The sequence below is a fragment of the Sorex fumeus genome, unplaced genomic scaffold (assembly GCF_029834395.1).
Source record: "Sorex fumeus unplaced genomic scaffold, SorFum_2.1 ptg000006l, whole genome shotgun sequence".
NCBI classification, from domain to species: domain Eukaryota; kingdom Metazoa; phylum Chordata; class Mammalia; order Eulipotyphla; family Soricidae; genus Sorex; species Sorex fumeus.
In genome coordinates, this window is record NW_026606063.1 from 13039236 (window position 1) to 13060408 (window position 21173).

At 50.2% G+C, this 21173-nt stretch overlaps 1 protein-coding gene across 2 annotated transcripts; it reads right to left on the reverse strand.

The window, feature by feature from the left end:
* Positions 1-627: 627 nt before the first annotated feature.
* FKBP1B (FKBP prolyl isomerase 1B) lies at positions 628-16560 on the reverse strand. 2 transcript variants are annotated; one of them, XM_056125906.1, is made up of 4 exons: positions 16384-16554; positions 11318-11365; positions 2432-2544; positions 630-1178 (listed from the first exon to the last, which is right to left on the reverse strand). In XM_056125906.1, the coding sequence occupies exons 1-4, from the start codon at positions 16418-16420 to the stop codon at positions 1050-1052; spliced, it is 327 nt and encodes a 108-aa protein (XP_055981881.1). In that variant the 5' UTR covers positions 16421-16554; the 3' UTR covers positions 630-1049. The 2 variants fall into 2 exon arrangements, with proteins under 2 accessions (XP_055981891.1, XP_055981881.1); XM_056125916.1 differs by lacking the exon at positions 11318-11365 and having other exon boundaries at positions 628-1178; positions 16384-16560.
* Positions 16561-21173: the final 4613 nt, after the last annotated feature.

The following is a 21173-nucleotide window of genomic DNA, read 5'->3' on the forward strand; positions in this document are numbered from 1 at the left end:
AAAAAACCAATCCATTAGTGGAAGGCCAGAGACATTCTACAGCAGGCAGGGCGCTTGGGATGCACCTGGGTGCCTGACCTGAGTTTGATCCCCAGCACCCCATATGATCCCCAAGCGCCTCCAAAACTGATTCCTGGGTACAGAGCCAGGAGTAAGCTCAGCCCTGTCCTCTAAATAGTAGGGACTGGAGAAAGCGCCCCACCAGCTGCAGTACATGGTTTTGCCTATACACAGGAGGCCCGGATTTGATCCTGGCACCAAATGGCCTCCAAGCACCAAAATAGGAGTAGCCCCTGAGCCATGTGTAGTTCAAAAACAAACCAGAGAGCCATGGACATAGCTCAGCCATAGAGCAGTTTGCCTTGCATGTGTGAAGCCCTGGCTTCCCTCCCCAGTACCCCCCCAAACCAAATCAAGGCCCAGCGTGTTCAATATTCATTGTAGCTATTCAATAACACACTCTGTTCTGGCTCATGGGAAGGCCCAAAAGAGGTCCCTGCTCTTTTCCCAAGAAAAAGGGAAAGTCTTTAAAACACCTGCTACTTCCAGTAAGAATGGACAGGACTTGGTCAAGCACAGAGCCTTTATTGTACAGATTTCCAGGGAGAACACTGTGTTAAGTCAGCAGCCAACAGAAAGTCTAAGAGTGACGGCAAGAGTAGCTGACTCCGGGCCCTCTGCACACGCCCTCTCCATTTCATGTCTGAGCACCTGTGCGTCTGGCTAACGTGAAGGTAAGGCAGTAGAGATTGTGCAAACAATTGGTCCAGGTACCGTGATCGGGAGTGGCTACTACATGCATCACACAAAACGCACAGCTGGCGATGCTCCAACCTGCAACTGAAGTTCCCTTAAGCAAGGATGTGTGTGAACAGTGATGACAATTGGAGGCGCGCGCCTTGGGCGGGGAGAATGGACAATGCTGTGAGCAGTGAGGTCAGCGCACTGATCAAGAGCCCCGAGCGGAAGGAGCCATCCCAGTGATGGAGCAGGTGAGGAGGGCGAGCAGCCAGCCGCCGGCTCCAGTAACCTTGCGTGCCTTCCTGCCTTCACTCTAAGTTGAGCAGCTCCACGTCAAAGATGAGGGTGGCATTGGGAGGGATGACACCAGGGTGGCCCGTGGCTCCATATGCCACATCAGGGGTGCAGGTCAGCTTCGCCCTCTGCCCCAAGCTCATCTAGCAGGGATGGGGTGGGGTGGGGGTGGGGCAGGTGGGAAAGGAGAGAGAGGACCCAGCTTGATTTCAAAAGGAAAAAGTTAAGGTAACGATGGCATTTTCCCAAACCATCCGCAAGGTAAGTTGGAAGATCAGATGGATTTGACACAGAACGTTGCAGTTGCGCTAAGCCTTCGAACCAATGCAGGTGCTGCTTCAGACTGCGGGACAGTATCATGCACAGAGACATCGCAAATCCATTCATCCACAAATAGTGAACGTACGGATTAAACGCTTTGTGATTGTTCTTCAAGCCTCTTTCAGAGAAGCTCAGTGAGAGGGTACAAAGAGCACATGGAAGGTCCCTGATAGGAGCAAACTGGTGGGAGTTCGGACTGCAGGGCACAGCAGGTGGGGAGGTCAAGGAAACCGTCTCTAATGGGACCCGAGCGATAGAAAAGTGGGTAGGGTGTGTGCCTTGCACACGGTGACCGGGTTTCATCTCTAGCAACCCATACGGTCTCCTGAGTCTGCCAGGAGTGATCCCTGAGCATAGAGCCCAGAGTAAGCCCTGAGCATCACTGGGTGTGGCCCCAAAACCGAAAAAGAAAAAAAGAGAGAAAAGAAACCAACTTTCATGAAAACCCAAAGACCTCAGAGGTCAAAGAAGACAAACTTGAACCAGGACCCGTGCCCAGCAGTTGGCAGCCATCTGCCTGGCATTGGTGGGGCAATATAAACAAATGAATTAAAAATTGCGTGTGATCAACTGTTTAAACTGTCATTCATCATTTGGTTGATAGTTGTGTACCAAAGTCCTGCTTTTAATCACCTGCACTATGGTTATTATGTACAATATTAAAAATTGGGAAAGTTGAATAAAATACCAAATAGAGGAATCTACTATTTCTGCAATACTTTTTACAAGTTTGAAATTTTCTAAAAAGAATTCTTTTTACCCCACACCCCATCCCAACTCTTCTGCTCTGTCAAGTAGAGACAGCTGGCACCTGAAGGCCTCCTGAATCAGTTCTGGGCCGACCTGGAGGGATGTGCTTTGGGTGGGAGCCCAAAAGCCCAAAGGCAGGCTAGTGAGAAGGGTAGCGGGGTCCCAGGGGGTGGGGGGGCAGGGCTGCACTAGATGGGCACCGTGGCTTGGCTGCAGAGTCAAAGCAGCAGAGGTCTGTGATGGGGTGAGAGTCGAGGCAGAGTGTGCACCCAGAGCCCAAAGCCCGCAAATCCCCCTTAGGGAGCGTCCCCCCCCAGCTCCTTACCTGGGCTGCGCCCTCCTCAAACCCCTTGATGACTTCCTGCTTGCCAATTCTAAACTTGAAAGGCTTGTTTCGGTCGCGGGATGAGTCAAATTTCTTCCCATTTTGGAGCATTCCTGTGGAGGCAAGAGTAGGGACGGGGAAGGGCGGGGGGTGTCCTGAGTCCACGCGGGTGTAGCGGGATTCCCGAGCAGCACGGCCACGCCTCTTCCCGGCCACCCCTCTCCCGTGGTTCATCCAGTCAGGAGACCCCCTGACCCACTTCCCTCAGCCTGGCGCCACAGTCCAATCTAGCCCATCACCTTGGATGGTGGCAGTCCAGCTCTACTTAGTCTCCAGGACCGTTTCCACCCACAATCTTACATCTCTCCCACACCCCTGTGCGGGAACCAACCCACATTTCTCCTTTTTGCTGCATTATTCGTTCTGTTCTCCCTGCTCTCACCCAGGGTATGTTGGGGTTTTCTGTTTGTTTGATTTGGAGTCCTGGGGAACCGAATCCAAGGTCTCACTCATGGGATTTTTTTTTTTAATTTTTGTGCCAGTTTGTTTTTTATTTACTTATTTTTATTTTGGTCTTTGGGTCACACCTGGCAGTGCTCAGGGTCACTCCTGAGGTTTGTGCTGGGGTTTGAAAGTGAGGTCAGCTGATGCAAGATGAACGCTTTCACCCCTGAACTACATCTTCAGCTCATCATGCATAGGGTTGTTGGGGTTTTGGTTTATTTCTTTTAACATCAAATATGATTAACTTCCTCTCTTGCTTAAAAGATTTGAATATGGCTGAAGTGATGGTTCAGAGGGTAGGGCATTTGCCTTGCACGCAGCGGGTTTATTCCCAGCATTCCATATGGACCCCTGAGTACTGCCAGGAGTGATTCCTGAGTGCAGAGCCAGGAATGACTCCTGAGTATCACCAGGTGTGACCCAAAAAGAAGGGCTTTTTTTATTTTTTTGTGTTTGTTTTCTTTTCTTTTGCTTTTGCTTTTTTGGTCACACCGGAGATGCACAGGGGTTACTCCTGGCTCTGCACTCAAAAATTACTCCTGGTGGTGCTTGGGGGACCAAATGGGATGCTAGGAATCGAACCCGGGTCGGCTGTGTGTAAGGCAAATGCTCTACCCACTGTGCTATTACTCCAGCCCCCAAAAAGAAGTTTTTTAAAAACAGAAGTTAAAACATTTGAATAGCTCCCAGGGCAGAATCCAAATGTCCACATTGCATGCAGCCCTTGACGATCTGCAACTTTGAGTCAGGTCTCCCTCACACACACTCCCCTCCTTCCCTTCCCTCAAGGCCTGCTGAGGTCACAACTTTCTCATATCCCGCCACACTTCCAGCACTAGTCTGTCTCCTCAGACCGGCAGTTCTTTTTTTTCCTGAGGCACTTCAGCCTTGGATTGTGTGAATCCAAGATTCCTTCAACACGTGAAACCCAACTAAGGTCCACACCAGCCCCTACCATGCAAAGACTATGCAAAGCAACCCCACTGGTAAGTAGAGGTCTCTGGCTCCCATTAAAGACATGGCTGATTGCGTGATGAGAGGAGACTATAGACCGAACATGATTGCCACTCAATGTCTCTTTTGCAAACCACAGCACTCAAAAGGAGAGAGATATCAAAAGGGAAAGCCCTGCCACAGAGGTAGGGTGGGATGGGGGGGATGGGGGTGGGTGGGAAGGATACTAGGATCCGTGGTGGTGGAGAATGGGCACTGGTGGAGGGATGGGTATTCGATCATTGTATAACTGAAACCCAAGCACAAAAATCTGTAAGTCTACAACTGTATCTGATGGTGTTTCACTAATAAAAATTAAAAAAAAAAAGACATGGCTGATTGCTTTGGGCTTTTATTGGGGGCCACACTCAGCAGTGCTGGGGGTGGTTATTCAGTACCAGGAATTAAATTTAGGAGTTCGCACATGCCCCTCAGTGTGTGCTTTGCCGTTTGAGCTATTTCGCTGGCTCCCACGTGCTCTGTTATGGGTCTTGGGGATCGAACCCAGTGTGTGCAATTGGCAAAGCCACTGCTGTGCTATCATCCTGGCCCCAATATGCTCCATCTAAAGATAGACTTGCAGCTGGAGAGATAGTACCATGGGTAGGGCATTTGCTTTGCATGCCACAGACCGAATTTGCTCTCGGGCATCCCATAAGTCATCCCCAGCACCGCCAGGAGCGATTCCTGAACCCCTGAGCATCGCTGGGTGTGACCTAAAAACAAAACAAAACAAACAAACAAACAAACAAAAAGATAGACCTGTTCAGTCCCCAGTTTCTGTGTTCTGCTTGACTTCACCAACTTCAGGCAACTAGTTCTTCTCTGCTAAAGTTCACACACACCACGGATACCTGACGCTGACTCACAGCACGTGATCGCCTGGCTTGTTTTATTGCTACCGACAACAATTGTGCATTTGTTCATCAATTGCTCAGCTATCCAGGACAAAAATGAATCCTCACCCACGTGCACAAATCAATTCCAGATGAATTACAGACCTGATTATAAAAGATGAAATAACTCTACTTGAAAATAGAAGGAGAGGGGCTGGAGCAATAGCTTAGCGGGTAGGGTGTTTGCCTTGCACGCGGCCGACCCGGGTTTGATTCCCCAGCATTGAGCACCGCCAGGAGTAATTCTTGAGTGTATGAGCCAGGAGTAACCCCGGTGCATCGCTGGGTGTGACCCCAAAAAGAAAAAAAAAGTAGGAGACAAAGATTTCTCAGTTGAGCACAAAAAGTAGTAACTATAAAAGGGCAAGATTACAAGTAGAACTTTATTCACTTGATCACTTAACATCCCATTACTCATCAAGTTGCTCAAGTGGGCACCAGTAACGTCTCCATTCGTCCTTGTTGTGTGCTAGTGTAGCCCAATGGCATCTGCTCGATTCAGGAACATGAAGGGCCTCAAAGCGTTCGTTCAGGGTCTTGATGAAGAAGTCTGACTTCTTCATCAAGAACTTTATTAAAATTTAAAAAAAAATCTTCTGTGCCAGAGCGACAACACCATAGGTAAGGCATTTTTCTCACATATATCTGACCCAAGTGTAATCCCTGACACCCCATGTGGTCTCCTTGACCCTACCAGTAGTAATTTCTAAACACAAAGCCAGGAAAAAGCCAGGCTTTGCCTTGCGGGTGGGATACTCTTGGTAGCTTGCCAGGCTCTCCGAGAGGGATGGAGGAATCGAACCTGGGTCGGCCGCGTGCAAGGCCCTACCCACTGTGCTATCGCTCCAGCCCAAGTAAACCAAGTTACCCCAAAAAAGTAAAGAAAGGAAGGAAGGCAGGCAGGAAGGGAGAGAGAGAGAGAGAGAGAGAGAGAGAGAGAGAGAGAGAGAGAGAGAGAGAGAAGATCCAGACTGGATAAAGGACTCCTGTAAGGAGCCTGACAGGCATGAGGCCTCAAGTTTGATCCCTAGCACTCAACCACCATAGCCTCACATGTCAAGTGTGATTGTGGTAGCACAGCCATTCAGATGACCAGTGCCACAACAAAGTGTGTGCAAATACCAAAACTAAAGTATCTGACCCATGATGAGCACCACATTTAAGCAGGTGACACTGGGTCATCACAGTGACAACAAAAGCAAGGGAAGGGGGGAATTTTTATACAAAAAAATAAAGAAGCCAGTAAATCAATAAGAAAAGATACATGAGAACTAATTGGTAAACAGAACTGCACTGACCGTGGTGGGGGGAGGGTGTTGAGGCCAGGCACTGAGACAGTGGCGGACAAAAGTGGACACTGGGGTAGGAACATTGAAAACTTGAAGCCTTTTCATTAACAGGTTTTTTTTTAAATCATGGTTTCTCAAATAATTTTTTTTAAAAAGACAGTCTAATTTTTCTTTTCTTTTAAGGGACGAGAGGGAATGGAAGAGGAGGGACAATCTAATTGTCAACGGACTATGAGTAAACTAAGGGACAAGTCAAACAGCCAGGAAGCACATGACAAAGGTACTCGAGTTCAGTCTTGAGGACAATGAAATCAAAACCACAAGGACAGCCAGAAAGATAATGTAGCGCCAGGTAAGGCACTTGCCTTGCACGAGATCATGCAAAAAAGAAACAACACCACAATGACATACCACTGGGCACCCACCAGAGTGGGTCAAAAAGGAAACGAAACCAGGCTAGGGATGAGCTCAACTGCAAAGCATATGCCGTCAGACTTAAGAGCAGAGTTCAACCCCTGACCCTGCCAAAACCAAAATGTAACAACAAACAGGCTTGAAATACCAAAGGCTGATGAGGTTACAGGAGAAAATAAAACTCTCACACTTTGCTGGAGGAGGGAGAAACCGACACAGCTAATTTGGAAAGCTGTTCAGATGGTGCAAGGCGAACACAGATCTTACCCTGTAACCTGGAACGCCAACTTCTGGAATATATCCACCTGGAATGTGCATAGATGTGCAACAAGAGAAATCTACAAGACAGCACAAAGCAACACTATTCCTAATAACCAAACCCAATAAACAACCCAAATGGTTAGCTATAGTATATTCATATCATAAACCATACAGAAAAGGAAGAAGAAACCAGTCTGAATAAATCTCATAGATAAATCTCACTTATTTTATAAAATAAGTCAAATATTCTATGTATCAACAAACACTGTCCTCTCGTTGTTCATCAATTTGCTCGAGTGGGCCCAGTAACATCTCCATTGTGAGACTTCTTGTTACTGTGTTTGGCATATTGAATACTCTCGGTAGCTTGCTGGGCTGTCTGAGAGAGGTGGAGGAATTGAAGTCGGCTTGGCTGGGCTGGCTGAGCGCAAGGCAAACGCCCTACCACTGTGCTATCACTAAATCACCCATTCTATGTATGTGGATTTGAAAAACAGACAAAGTCAATCCCTGAAGACAAAAGTCAGGAGAGGAATAACAAAGGAATGATTATAATACTTAGGGGCCAGAGAGACAGCAGCATGGGTAAGGCACTTGTCTTGCATGATCTGGGTTTGATTCCTAACACCCCAGGTAGTTGGTCTCCCAAGCCCCAGTAGGAGTGATCCCTGAGTTCAGAGCCAGAAGTAAGCCCTGAGCACAGGAGATGTCATTCAAAAATCAAAATAATAATAATACTCAATGGAAGAATGACTGAGAGGCGCCATGAGGGAGAGTCCTGGGCATACTAGAAAAAACTGACATGTTGGTGTGTACATGTTTCCATAAATGTGATCACTGTCACTGTCACTGTCCTCCCATTGTTCATCGATTTGCTCGAGCAGGCCCAGTAACGTCTCCATTGTGAGACTTCTTGTTACTGTGTTTGGTATATCGAATACGTCACGGGGAGCTTGCCAGGCTTTGCTGTGCGGGCAAAATACTCTCGGTAGTTTGCCGGGCTCTCCGAGAGGGGCAGAGGAATCGAACTTGGGTCAGCCATGTTGGCTGCTTGCAAGGCAAATGCCCTACCCGCTGTGCTATCGCTCCAGCCCAAATGTGATCACAATAAAAATAATTGTTGAGATATAAGACAAAAATCTTAGATTTATACTTAATTTTATTTGTTTGTCTTTGGGCCACACCTGGCGATGCTCAGGGGTCACTCCTGGCTCTGCATTCAGGAATCACTCCTGGTAGTGCTTGGGAGAACATATGAGATGCCAGGGATCTAACCTGGGTTGACCACATACAAGGCAAGAGTCCTACTTGTTGTGCTATTGCTCCAGCCCCAACAATAATATTAAAATTAAACATTAATTTTTTAATGTTTAAAATTATGGTCTGGCTAGATATTACAGTGGGTAAGATGTTTAACTTGCAGGTGACCTAGATTTGATCCCTGGCACACCATATGATCCCCTGAGCCAGGAGTGATCCCCGAGCACAGCTGCATGTGACCCAAACCCTTCCCTCCACAGTTTATAATTTTAAGTATCAAGTCTTTTCTTAATCTACTATAAAGGAGCGGAATCGTGTTCAAACAGAATAAAAAAGACGAAAAGTGCCAGGATAATTAATTATGGACATACTATGGGACCTTTTAGGAGAAAAAAGGAAAATTGGGGGGGGGCGGAATTGTAGTTGGGGTCGGAGAGATAGTTCAATAGGCTAGGGACATATTTTGCATGAAGGAGTCCTGGGTTCCATCCCCAACATCACCTGGTACCCTGAGCACTGTCACCAGCAGCCCCAACAGCAGAGCAGAGAGGAGCCCCTGAGCACTGCCAGGCGTGGCCACAAACAAATAAACTTGTAATTAATTTTGTTCCTAATTAATTGTTCCTATAATTCTACTATTAAAATATGCTGTCCAGTGATGGGAACGTAGCTCAACAGGAGAGCATTAGTCTTGCGTGTGCCTGGGTTTGATTCCCAGCACCAGAAGGAAACGAAAGAGGCCCGAGAGATAAAATGCAGGTAAAGCAGTTGCTTGCTTCCAGCTGATCCGGGTTCAGTCTCTGGTACTGAATGTGGTCCCTGAACTGAGCCCAGAGTAAGCCCTAATCACAGCCAGGTGTGGTACCTACCCCCCACCCACACCCCCACAAAAGTCAAATTTGGGAGGGGCAAGGGAGATAGCTCAAAGAACTGGAGTACATGCAAAAACAGAGGTTTAATCCCAACGGTGGAGGGAAGGTGTAATGGTGGTGGGGTGGGTGTTGGAATATTGAATCCCTGTAACAAATCATGAACAACTCTGTAAACCATAGTGTTATATAAAGTGTAAGGGGAAAATAGAAAAAATAAATTAATTAAAAAAAATTTTTAAATAGAGGTTCAATCCCCACACTGCATGGTCTTGACTGGAAGCAATCCCTAAGCACTGAGCCAGGAATTGCCCTCAGTCACCACCAGCTATGGTTCACACCCCCCCTATCCTATAACTACTTGACTATTAATGCAATTATTATTTTAATGAATTTATATAAAAATCAGTATATTATATACATATCTATTAGTTTTGGGGCCACACTCTGCAATGCTTAGAAATTACTCATGGCGTTGTGCTCAGGAATTACTCCTGGTAATGCCCAGGGACCATATGGGATGCTGGGGATTGAACCCAGTTAGGCTATATGCAAGACAAGTGCTCTACTCGCTTTACTATCTCTGCAGCCCCTGAATATTATATTTCTATGAAAAAAAGTATTTTTCTTTTGGGATGATTGCGCCACACCCTGGCTGTGCTCAGGGATTACTCCAGGCTCTGTGATCCGGTATCATTCCTGGTAGATGGGACTCAGGAGACCCATATGTGGTTCAGGGATTCAAACCCAGGTGGCTGTGTACAAGGTAAATGCCTTTACCCCTGTACTATCTCCGTGGCCTTGAGTTTACAAAATATTCTCCCCCAGTCCTGTGACATCTGATATCCTTCCCCACACCAGAGCACTCTGCATCCGGTACTGCTCAAGGTGCATCACCTGCGCGCTGGGCGCATGTGAGCAGTCTGCAAATGGATATCTCGCTTCCATAACTTGATAAGGACTGATCTGTCCATAAATGTCAAGCAGATAAATCAATCCCAGAGGCCAGAGGCCTCAGAGGACACTCGGGAATCAGGCCACGTCACAGGGTGCCCAAACAGGGCTTCATCTCTCTGACGTCAGTGACTCGCACACTGATGTTGAGAAATACCCACACCGTCTGCTGAGAGCCGGCCTGGCACCTCACGCTGGCCCGGCGAATTGCTAAAAACGGCCCCATCTGAATGTGTCCTCGCAAGGAAACCAGCCCGCTGTCTGCTAGGTGGCTGTCCCCGTGTTTGCCACATTGGGGAACAGGTCACAAGGCAGCCTGCTTCCCCCCACCCCCACCCCAACTCTGACTCTGGGTTTTCTTGCTGGCTGCCCTAAGGAACTGCATCCTGTGCTCCCAGCTACATCCAGCCCATCCTCCTCCTCCAGGAGCGTGAGGTCTGCTCACCCTCACACCCTGAGGAACCTCCAGGCGACTTGTCTCTTCACACCCCTCAGCCAGGGAAGGAGGTCATCCCCCCTCTCCTTCGGTCTGCGCCCACACCCCAGCCTGCAGCATCTGTGCACTGCAGGAGTTCTGTGAGGGGAGGCTGAGTCGCACAGGTCCCCATGGTAAAAGCAACTTGGAGGGGCCAGAGAGATAGGACAGGGGGGAAGGCACTGGTCTTGCACACAGCTGACCCAGGGTTTGACCCCCTGGCATCCCATATGCACCTCACCAACTCCACCCCCTGCATTGCTAGGAGTAATTCCCGAGTGAAGAGCCAGGAGTAAGCCCTGAGTATTGCCAGGTGTGGACCCAAAAACAAACAAACAAACAAACAAACAAACAAACAAAACAGAGCCGGAGTGACAGTACAGGGTGTTTGCCCTGTAAGCTGGTTGAACCAGGTTCAATCCCCGGCATCCCATATGGTCCCCCAAGCACCACCAGGAGTAATTCCTGACTGAGTGCAGAGCCAAGGTGTGATACAAAAAGCAAATAAAACAAAACAAAAAACCCAAACAGAGAGAGAGAGAGAGAGAGAGAGAGAGAGAGAGAGAGAGAGAGAGAAAGAGAGGAAAGAGAAAGAGAGGGAGAGGGAGAGGGAGAGGGAGAGAGAGAGAGAGACAGACAGACAGACAGAGACAGAGAGACAGAGAGAGAGTCAGAAGTTTAAAGGTAGTACACAGCAGAGGTGCTCAGGCCCCACCATGCCCAGAGCAGAGGGAAGGGCCATGGAGGTGCTTGGTCAGATGGCCTTACTGGCAGAAGCGGGGAGGGGTTAACCCTGGGCACCCCACGGACCATGCTCAGAAGGCTGGCAGGAAGACAGGGACTAGCTGGACAGAGGGGGTCATGGCTGCTGTGAGTCTGAGGCTCGACCTGGCAGGGCAGACCCATCCAGGGACACCAGGCTGGAGAGATGCGCCCAGATGTGGGGGGGAGGGGCAGGGGGGAAGGCCTACCTGTGTAGTGCACCACACACGTCTGGCCCTTCTTGGGAAATGTCCTTCCTGCAAGGAGACGTGAGGACAGATGAATGAATCGGGCATTGGGGAAAGGGATCTGGGAACTTCAAGTGTGCTAGGGCCCAGGTGGTCTGTCCCTTGTGCCACATGCCCCATCCATGCAGTGGCCTGTGGCTGGCCTCGGGCTCCCAGCCAGGGCATCATGCTCAAACTCGGTTCCCCTGCTCTCCTCGCCTGTGTCTCCTGCTGTCTTTGATCCTCCTTCTACCTTCCTCCATGCAGCCTACAAACATTTCCTGGCAACTCGCTCTGTGCTACAGCAGCTTCCAGATACACAGAGCGACATGCGAGTGCATGGTGAAAGGAACTGGGCATGGAGAGAACAAAGCTGCATACTTGACGGGACTCGGCGCAGAGCTCACGCCTTCCCAGCCAAGCCCTGAGCTCTGCTCCCGGGACCACAGCACAGAACCGAACAGACTCTCCTGCCAGGGAATGACTGGGATCAAAGATGAAGAAACATAATTATTCACAAATATTTACCAAATACTTGTGCCAGGCTAGGGCCTAATTTCAGATGAAGTCATGAAATATATATATATATATATGAAATATACATATAGCACTGTAGCACTGTCCTCCCATTGTTCATCGATTTGCTCCAGAGGGCCCAGTAACATCTCCATTGTGAGACTTGTTACTGTGTTTGGCATATCGAATACGTCACAGGTAGCTTGCCAGGTTTTGCCGTGCGGGCGAGATACTCTCGGTAGCTTGTCGGGCTCTCCGAGAGGGGTGGAGGAATTGAACTCAGGTTGGCCAAGTTGGCCGCATGCAAGGCAAATGCCCTACCTGCTGTGCTATCACTCCAGCCCATATGTATATGTATGTGTGTATATATATATATATGTGTGTGTGTGTGTATATGGTCTATTCTTTTTTGGCTTGTGTTGACTTTTTGTTTCTGGTCATACCCAGGGTGACCACTTGCAGGCTAATCTGTTGCTTAGACCAGCTAGGGATCAAACCTGGTGCTCCCATAAGCAAAGGATATAAGCCCTCAAGCTATTTCCATCTCCCCAGCCCAAATCCCTATTGTTTGGGGGAGAAACAAACAATATTCAAAATCACAGTGTGTGTGTGTGTGTGTGTGTGTGTGTGTGTGTGTGTGTGTGTGCCTGTAATTTTACGGATCAAAGCCAGGGCCTCATTCCAGCCCCTAAAAACATCCTCACAGACTGGGATTGGTTACCTAAAGAAAATAAGAACTATGATGGATCAAGAGTGACACAATAGTAAGACAAGCTGCTTTAGAAAGGACAGTCCTGGGCCGGAGAGATAGTCCAGGGGTTAAGGCACTTGCCTCGCATTCGGCCAACCCTCGCTCCATCCCCAATACAACCTATAGTCCCCTGAACAACACCAGGAGAGATCCTTGAGCACAGAACCAGGAGTAAGTGTTGAGCACCGTGGGTGTGGCCCAAAAACCAAAACCACAGAAAGGGCAGTCCAGAGAGGTCAGAATAGCCAGTGAGAGATGATGACATTTCACTGGAGACTAGAGGGGGGAAGCATCATGCCGAGAAAAGCCTTGCTTGCAGAGGCAGCAGCAAGAGTGCAGAGCAGGAGGCCGGGAAGGGATGGGTGCATTTGCAGAACAGAAAGGAGGCAAGATGCCAGGGAGAAGGGAGGGAGGAGAAGAGTGAGAAAGAGCCCATCAGGCAGGGCCTGGCAGAGCCGAGTGAACTCAAGTGCAAGAGGAAGCCACCGGAGGGGCTGGAGCAGAATGACATAATCCGAATTAAGATTTTATAAACTCACTCTTGCCGAGGCATGCGGGACGGCCGGCCCGGCGCCTGTTGCAATAATCCAGACAGGAAATCAATGATGGCTTGAATTAACAAGATGGTAGCAGAGAAGAGAGCAAAATCAGACAGAGACTGGTTCTGGAAGAGAGCTAAAGGAGTCTGCTAACCGAGTGGTAATTGGTCCAGGATGAGAAAGAAGGGGCGTGAAAACAAGGAGCATGCTTGGGGGGTTTTGGTTGTGTGGGCAACTGGATGGATGATGGAGTGAATTCCTGAGATGGGGAGACCCGGGAGACAGATCTGTGCGGGTGGCAGTCTTCAGATGCGTAATAGACATCTGACTGGAGATGGCACGGAGGCAGAGGGGGAGTCTGCGCCTGAGCTAGGGATCTGGGTGGAATTTTAAAACCAGGGGGCGGGAAATAAAGCTCTCCAAGGGCTCTGCACTGAGCTGAGGGCATCAGGAAACAGGAGAGAGGATCTGGCTAGAGGAGGTGTCTGACGATCAGTCCTTTGCCAGAGGAAGCAAAGAGAGATAATCCGGGAAGCGTTCATTTAAGATATACAGGCCTGGAGAGATAGTCCAGGGGTAAGGCACTAAGCTGGCAGGCAGTAGGTCCCAGTTGGACCCTCAGGCAAGGAAACAGTTTTCTAAGCACTTCCAGGAGTGATCCCTGAGCACAGAGACAGAATCAATCTCTGAGCACCACCTGGTGTGGCCCAAACCACCCACTGCCACCTTTCCCTGCCCCCCATAAATAAAAGGCCACATGGTTCGCTGCCATAACCCTGGGGGCCTAGCAAATAGTACTCATTCAACAAATACTTGCTGAATAACTAGTACGTTTAACAACCTACAAGCAGCTTGTTAAAGCTGGAAGAAAAAAGTTAGGAGGGAAAGGGCTGGTAGTGAGACATGAAGCTAAATCGTACTTGGCCTGGAGAAGAGGGAAGATTCCTGTGGGGGGAGGGCGGAAGGGGGGTTTCTGGGCACTGAACCCAGAAAGTGCACGGAAAGTGCTTTCCCACTGAGCTAACTTCCGAGCTCTCATGAAAACATGTACTGCCTTAACAAATGAACAATTTTGTAAACCATGCGTTTAAATCAAAACAAAAGAAAAAACCATACTGCCTTGGTCCAGAGAGACAGTACAGTAGGTTGGGCTCCTTGCCTTGCACGCAGCCAATCCAAACCCCCTGAACCCCACCAGGAAGTGCTCCCTGAGAGCAAAGCCCACAGTAAGCCACAGTAAGTGTGGCCCCCAGAATAGCAAACAAGGAACAGTCCTACCCGGTTCAATCCCTGCCACCCCACCTGGGACTCCATGCTTGCCAGGAGTGATTCCTGAGCACAGAGCCAGGAGTAATCCCTGAGTCCTGCCAGGTATGCCCCCCCTAAAAAAATTAATAATAAAACATTTATTGCCTAGGCAAAAGGTATGCATATGCATAAGCATCTGAAAGCATGCTCAACTGTGGTGGAGGAAATGAGTGCAGCAGGGAGGTAGGAAGTCAGACAGGAGGCAGAGGAAGTGGGGGGACTAGGAGCTGGTGGCAGGGGCTGGGGAGATGGAGGCTTGAGATATGCAGAGGAAGAACTTAACAGGAAGGGGACTGGGAACACTGTACAGTGGGTAGGTGCTTGCATTGCACGCTGCAGACCTGAGTTCAATCCTCAGCATCCCATATGATCTGCTGAGCACCTCCAGGATTGATTCCTGAGTGCTGAGCCAGAAGTAACCCCTGAGCATCACCAGGCCCCCAAACCAAAAAAAAAAACAAACAAACGCAAACAATTAACAGGGGCTCCTCCAAGCACTTGTCCCAGCAGGGAGACAAGCTTGCTGATGTTAAGGACTTGTCTGCAAATATTACTTGTACATGATAGAGAAGACCGACCAGGCTCTTTCATTGATTCAAGGGTGCAAGCAGAGATCAAACTTCTTCAGGCTTTCCCAAGACTCATCGCCCTCAAAATGAAATGGCCTCAGCCCTGAGAGCGCAGAGGAGACTGAGTTTGGAAGCAGCTGTGCTCATCTCTCTATTACCAAACTTCACCAGACCTGGAGTTTGATACAAAGCAGAGCATGTTCCCCCAACTGTCTGGAAGCTCCCACCTTAGAAGAAAACGACCACGGTCTCTGGCAGAGAGTGACAGGAGAGAACACTGAAGGCAGAGATCTCTTGGTTGCAGGGAAGGGACAAGGGGCTCCAAGCCCTTTGGGCTCCAGGGCCGAGAGAATGGAAAGGGGGTGTGTGGGGAGGGGAGGGAAGGTGGTTTCTGCGGCCCTGCAGCCCAGGTCCTCAACACAAGCAAAGCCGCCTGCGCCCCATGCATGCTCACATGGAGACTAGACTGTTCAACAAGGATCAGAGATGCTCCCTTTGGGGGCGGGGGGCCGTGGGGACGTGTGGGCTATGTCTGACGTGGTTCGCCTGTCAAACCTCCAGGGCTGGGGGTGCCTCTGTCAAACCGACGCTCTGCTCGAGAAACGGCGCCCAGACCCAGGACACAGGGCGATGCCTGGGATCCGGAACGGGTCCCTAGAAGCTGGGAGCCAGGACGCGCCGAGAGGGGTGCGGGGAGCGGGCGCGGGGGGCGACCAGGGGACCCCGAGTTCTGCTTGAACCCAGGTGGGGGTCGCACGGCCGCTGGATGCCGTCACGAACTCACGCCCGAGGCCGGCTGCAGGTCTAAGTTTGGGGGCCGTCAGCGTGCAGACGAGCGGGCGAGCGAGCCCCGCGCCGGGCGGCGGCCGGGAGGCGGAGGGGCGGCGCGGACCCGGCGAGACGCAGGGGCGGCGGCGGGCGCGCGTCTGCCCGCCAGACCGGCTGGGGCGTGCGGGGCGCGCCGGGAGGGCTCGTCCCCCGCAGGAGAGCCCCCGATGCCGGTTCTCCCCGCTCTTTGCAGAGTTGGCCGGGGAGGGCAGGGACAGCGGAGTTCAAAGCCGCCCGGCGGAGTAGGGCGCGGGGGAGAGAAGCGATCGCTTCCAGCCGCGCCGGGGACACCCCAGGGCCCCGGGCGCAGTCGGGCCGAGACCCCCCACCTGCAGCCGCCGCCTCCGATCCCTTAAGGAGAGCTGGTGGGGGATCGAGTCCCAAACAGAAGCCCAGCAATCCCGTCGGGGGGGACTCCTCCTGCCGGCCCCCGGTCCCCGCTGTGGGCTCCCACCGCGCCACCTCCCAGGGAGACCCCCAGACCGGCCGGCTCCGCCCCGGGACCCCTCCTCCTCTCCCGGCCCCGCCGCCCGGTACCGTCTCCCGGGGAGATGGTCTCGATCTCCACGCCCATCGCGGTCCCACTGGCCCCGCCTCCGAGGGTCCCCGCTGCTGCCCAGACCCGGCTCGACCCAGCCGCGGCCCCGCTGGCGCTCCGGCTGCCTCCCGCGCCACTGCAGCGCCGGAGGAGGTGCGGCTGGAGTGGGGACCTGCGCGGGGCGTGGCCAAGGGAAAGGGGCGGCGGGCGGGGCGGGGCGGCGCGGAAAGGTGGGGTCCGCGGGCGCGGCCGGGGGAGGAGGGAGGCCGCGGGGCGGGGGAGGGTTGGGACCTGACTCCAGAGCCCGCTTGCACTCGTGATCGTTAAGCCCCTGGCTGGGGAGGATGGTGGAGGAGGCTTGGAGGAGCCCGTGCAACTACCCGTCCACCACTCATCCACCCATCCACACACCACCCATGCATCCGCCCGTCCTTCCATACAGCCGCCCACCTGTCCATCCATCCTTCCACACACTATCCATCTATTCATGCATCTACTCATTCATCCGCTCACCTGTCTATTCATTCATCCACACAGCATCTCCCACCAATTCTTCCATCCAGCCACCCACCCACCACCTGTACACCTCATCCATCCACCATCCACCATCCACCATCCATCCACCTACCCATTCATCCACTCATCCCTCCTTCCTTCCTTCCATCCACCCACCACTCAACCTTCCATCCATCCTCCCACCTGTCCATCTCGCCATCTTTCCATCCATCCACCCACCCACTCATCCACCCACCCCTCCTTCCATCCACCGACCCCTCTTTCCATCCACCCACCCTCCTGTACACCCCATTGATCCACCATCCATCCACATACCCCTTCATCCACTCATCCCTCCTTCCATCCATCCACCCACCGCTCATTCTTCTATCTATCCACCCACCTGTCCGTTCATAAATTTATTTACCCATCTACCCATCCTTTTATCCATCATCTAGCAAACCATCCATCTACCCACCTATTCATCGATCCACCCACCCACTTACCCACACATCCATTAATATGCCATTCATCTGTCATCCATCCATCTACCCACCCAGCCATTCATCATCCATTATCCATCCACCAACCCATCCATTCAACCACCCACCCACCCACCCAACCACCCATTCATCTTCCATTCATCTACCCATCTATCCATCATACATCTATCCACCTACCTCTGCATCTACCCTTCTACCCATTCCATCTATTTATCCATCTCTCTGTCCAACTTGCTGTTTGTCTATTCATTTATTCATCTGTTGAGCACATTTATTCACACCTATTCTGTCTGCACTCAGCTCTGAGTTGTCAACCTCATTCCACTGACAGGGGAAGTGGCGGGGGCAACAAACTCAATACTTTAATTAGATGCACCTATTGCTGTGGAGTTGAGAATGTTATGAAAGGCCCAGAGAGATGCTAGGCTGCCAGGATCTGCAGGAGCCAGCTGGTGAGCTGGGTGGAAGGTGGGAGATGAGAGGAGAAAGAGAGTCATTATTGACCCTTTATGACCCACCTTTAAACTCCTCTTTACCATCCTGGAAATTTCTGGCACCCACACAAATGGATCAAGACAAAGAGTTCAGCCCTAGGATGCTACTTAAATTAAGACAGAATTGCTATAACTAAGGAATTAAATTTTTGGTGGATTAGACATAGTTTTAGAGTGAAATGATTAATGCAGTGGTATGAATAAATGAATGAATGAATGAGTGGGTTCTTTCCTAAACTTCACATCAGACCTTCTACTCCCATCTGAAAGGGAATACAGAAAAGTAATTTTGGAGGATGTAGCATTTGCCTGAAGAATGACTAGGAATCTAAACACACACACATACACAGACACACACATTCTTTCCCATATCACTTAATCACTTAATTTCCCGTTAGTCGTCAATTTGCTCGAGCGGGCGCCAGTAACGTCTCCATTTGTCCCTGTCCCATGCTAGTGTAGCCCAATGGCATCTGTTCGCTCTGGGATCATGAAGAGCCTCAAACCGATCGTTCATGATCTTCACGAAGAAGTCTGACCATCTGGTAGGTGGGCGGCCACGTGGTCTTTTGACATCCCGTGGAATCCAGTCAGTAACAGCTCTAGTCCAGCCGTCGTCTTTAAATCTCATTACGTGACCAGCCCATCTGATTTTTGACACCTTGGCAAATGAGACAGTGTCCCTGATTCTTGATCGTCGACGGATATCGGAACTCCAGATTTTTTCTCTCATTTGAGTGAAACGTGATATTCCAAGCATAGCTCTTTCTATTCTTCTTTGGGAGACCTGAATAGCATTCTCATCCTGTTTGCGTAGGGCCCAGGTCTTTGAGGCATATGTTAATGCAGGAAGAACAGTGGAATCAGAGATGTGCCCGGAGCCAGAGGTTCTTCGTCCTCTTAGCTATTTCTTCGATGTTCTTGAAGGCGTTCCAAGCCGCTCTCTTCCTCCTGCGCAGCTCGGGTGCCAGGTCATTTGTCATGTTGACTTCTCAACCTAGGTACACATAACTGTTGCATTAGGAGATGGTCGTTCCATTGAGAGCGAATGGGGCATCAGGAACGAGGCTGTTTCTCATAAACATTGTCTTCGTAAGATTCAACTGTAGTCCTACCTTTCCACACTCTCGGTCAAAGTCGGCCAGCATTTGTGCCGCTTGGCTGATATTTAGTGTTATTAAAACAATGTCATCAGCAAAGCGGAGGTGGTGTAATTGCCAACCATCTATCTTCACTCCCATTCCTTCCCATTCCAGTCGTCGCATGATGTTCTCGAGGGTGGCACTGAAGAGTTTCGGTGAAATGGTATCACCCTGCCGAACCCCTCTCTTGACATCAACGATCACTTCTTTGTAGAATGGTGAGATCCTGGTAGTGAATCTGCAATACAGCTCACGGAGGAACTTGATGTATTGGGCTTAAATGCCCTGATTGGCTAGGGCTTCAATGACCGCTTCCGTCTCAACAGAATCAAAGGCCTTCTTTAAATCAATGAACGTTAAACAGAGCGGCATCTTGAACTCCCGAGAAACCTCAATGAGCTTGGTTATCGTGTGATATGGTCGATGGTACTGAATCCTTTGCGGAACCCAGCTTGCTCGCATGGTTGTCCTTCATCTAGTGTTCTGCCAATCCTATTTAGGATGACTCGAGTGAACAACTTGTAGATGACAGACAATAGGCAGATCGGGCGATAGTTGCCAATGTCATAGATGTCTCCCTTCTTGAACAGTAGTACGGTCCTGCTGGTTTTCCACTGGGACGGAACCTTGCATTCAGACAGGTAGCGAGTGAAGAGCCGAGCCAGTGTATTGATGAGTACTGACGGCAGGTTCTTCAGGTGTTGAGGTCTGACCTTGTCTGGGCCGGATGCTGTTTGTTTCTTTACCGACGAAATGGCGTGTCGGATTTCGGAAGGGAGAATGTTGGGAACGACATATCCATCCTGTGGAATTTGGTATGTCGGCAAGTGGACATGGCTATCGAAGAGATTTGAGTAGAAGTCATGGATAATCTTCTCCATTGCCGTTCTGGAGGATGTGATGGATCCATCAGGACGTCAGAGGGCAGTCATCTTGGTCTTGTAGTTGGCGAAGGATAGGCGGGCGTTATGAATACTTTTCCCGGCTTCTGCCGCATCTACCAGTACTTCTGCTCTTCTCTCTTTGAGGTCTTCCTTGATCGCATCTCTGCACTGCTTTGCGAGCTCGGACGTTAGCTTGCGGTTGCCTGAGGCATGCGCCAAACCACACTGGCGAATTAGCTCAAGAGTTTTCGAAGACAGGTGTTTTTTTGTGGCTATCTCTCTCTTGGCGTTCCTCGCACATTCATGGAGGTGCTGAACCAGTCGATCGTATTCCTCGTCAATGTTGTCAACAATGGCATCTTCCCATGTTGCCGCAATAGTGCCAAAGAGTTCCCAGTTGGTGGTCGTTCTGGGAGTTCTCTTTTTGAACTTTGCAGCCCTTTCTCCCCGCTCTGTGAAGTAGAATTTTGCACGAAGGAGACGGTGGTCCGATCCCGTTCGAAATTTTGGGACAACAGCGACATTGGTCAGGCAAAACCGTTGATTGAATATGATGTGGTCTATTTCGTTGTGGAATCGTCCACCGGGAGACTCCCATGTCCAACGTTTAGATTCTGCCTTCTGGAACTGTGAGTTACCATGGATGGTCTTGGTCGACATGATGAACCCAGGCAGTCTCTCACCCTGTTCGTTCCATTCTAGGCCATGGGTCCTGATGTGAAGTTCTTCAGCTGATCTTCTCGATCCTACCTTGGCATTAAAATCACCCACAAAGATCTTGTAGAAGGTGTGGTCTTCTTTATAGAACTTCTCCAGCTCCGCGTAGAACTTCTCGATTTCTCTTTCATCATAATGAGATGTTGGTGCGTAGACAACGAAGATAGAAACTGCAGGCAGTGAGCCACATCTATTCAAATGTAAACGTCCGATTCCGGTTGTTAGGCATTCGAATGAATCAATGCTCTTGGCCAAGTTTGTGTTGACAAGGACACCGACGCCTCGGACACCTCTTTTATCGCATGTTCCGAGGAACAATTCTTCTCCAGTATCAAAAACGGCATGGTGAGATTCGTGCCTTCTTGTCTCGGTCAGACCAATGATGTCGTACTTGATCATTCGCGCTTGTACCATCAGGTCCTCGATGGATGTATCTGATGCTAGCGTACGTGCTTCTCGGCCTTTCGGCTAAGATCAAGTGTAGTATCTTTCCCATATTGTTCCCCAAAATACTTTGGAGGTATAATTTTGAAAAGTGGCTTTGAAAGAAAAGC

Coding starts and splice junctions, on each gene's coding strand:
- FKBP1B (XM_056125906.1), bottom strand. CDS start 16,420: ATGGGCGTGGAGATCGAGACCATCTCCCCGGGAGACG. Junction 11,366..16,383: donor GACCATCTCCCCGGGAGACG/GTACCGGGCGGC, acceptor GTCTCCTTGCAG/GAAGGACATTTCCCAAGAAG. Junction 1,179..2,431: donor TTGAGGAGGGCGCAGCCCAG/GTAAGGAGCTGG, acceptor CATCCCTGCTAG/ATGAGCTTGGGGCAGAGGGC.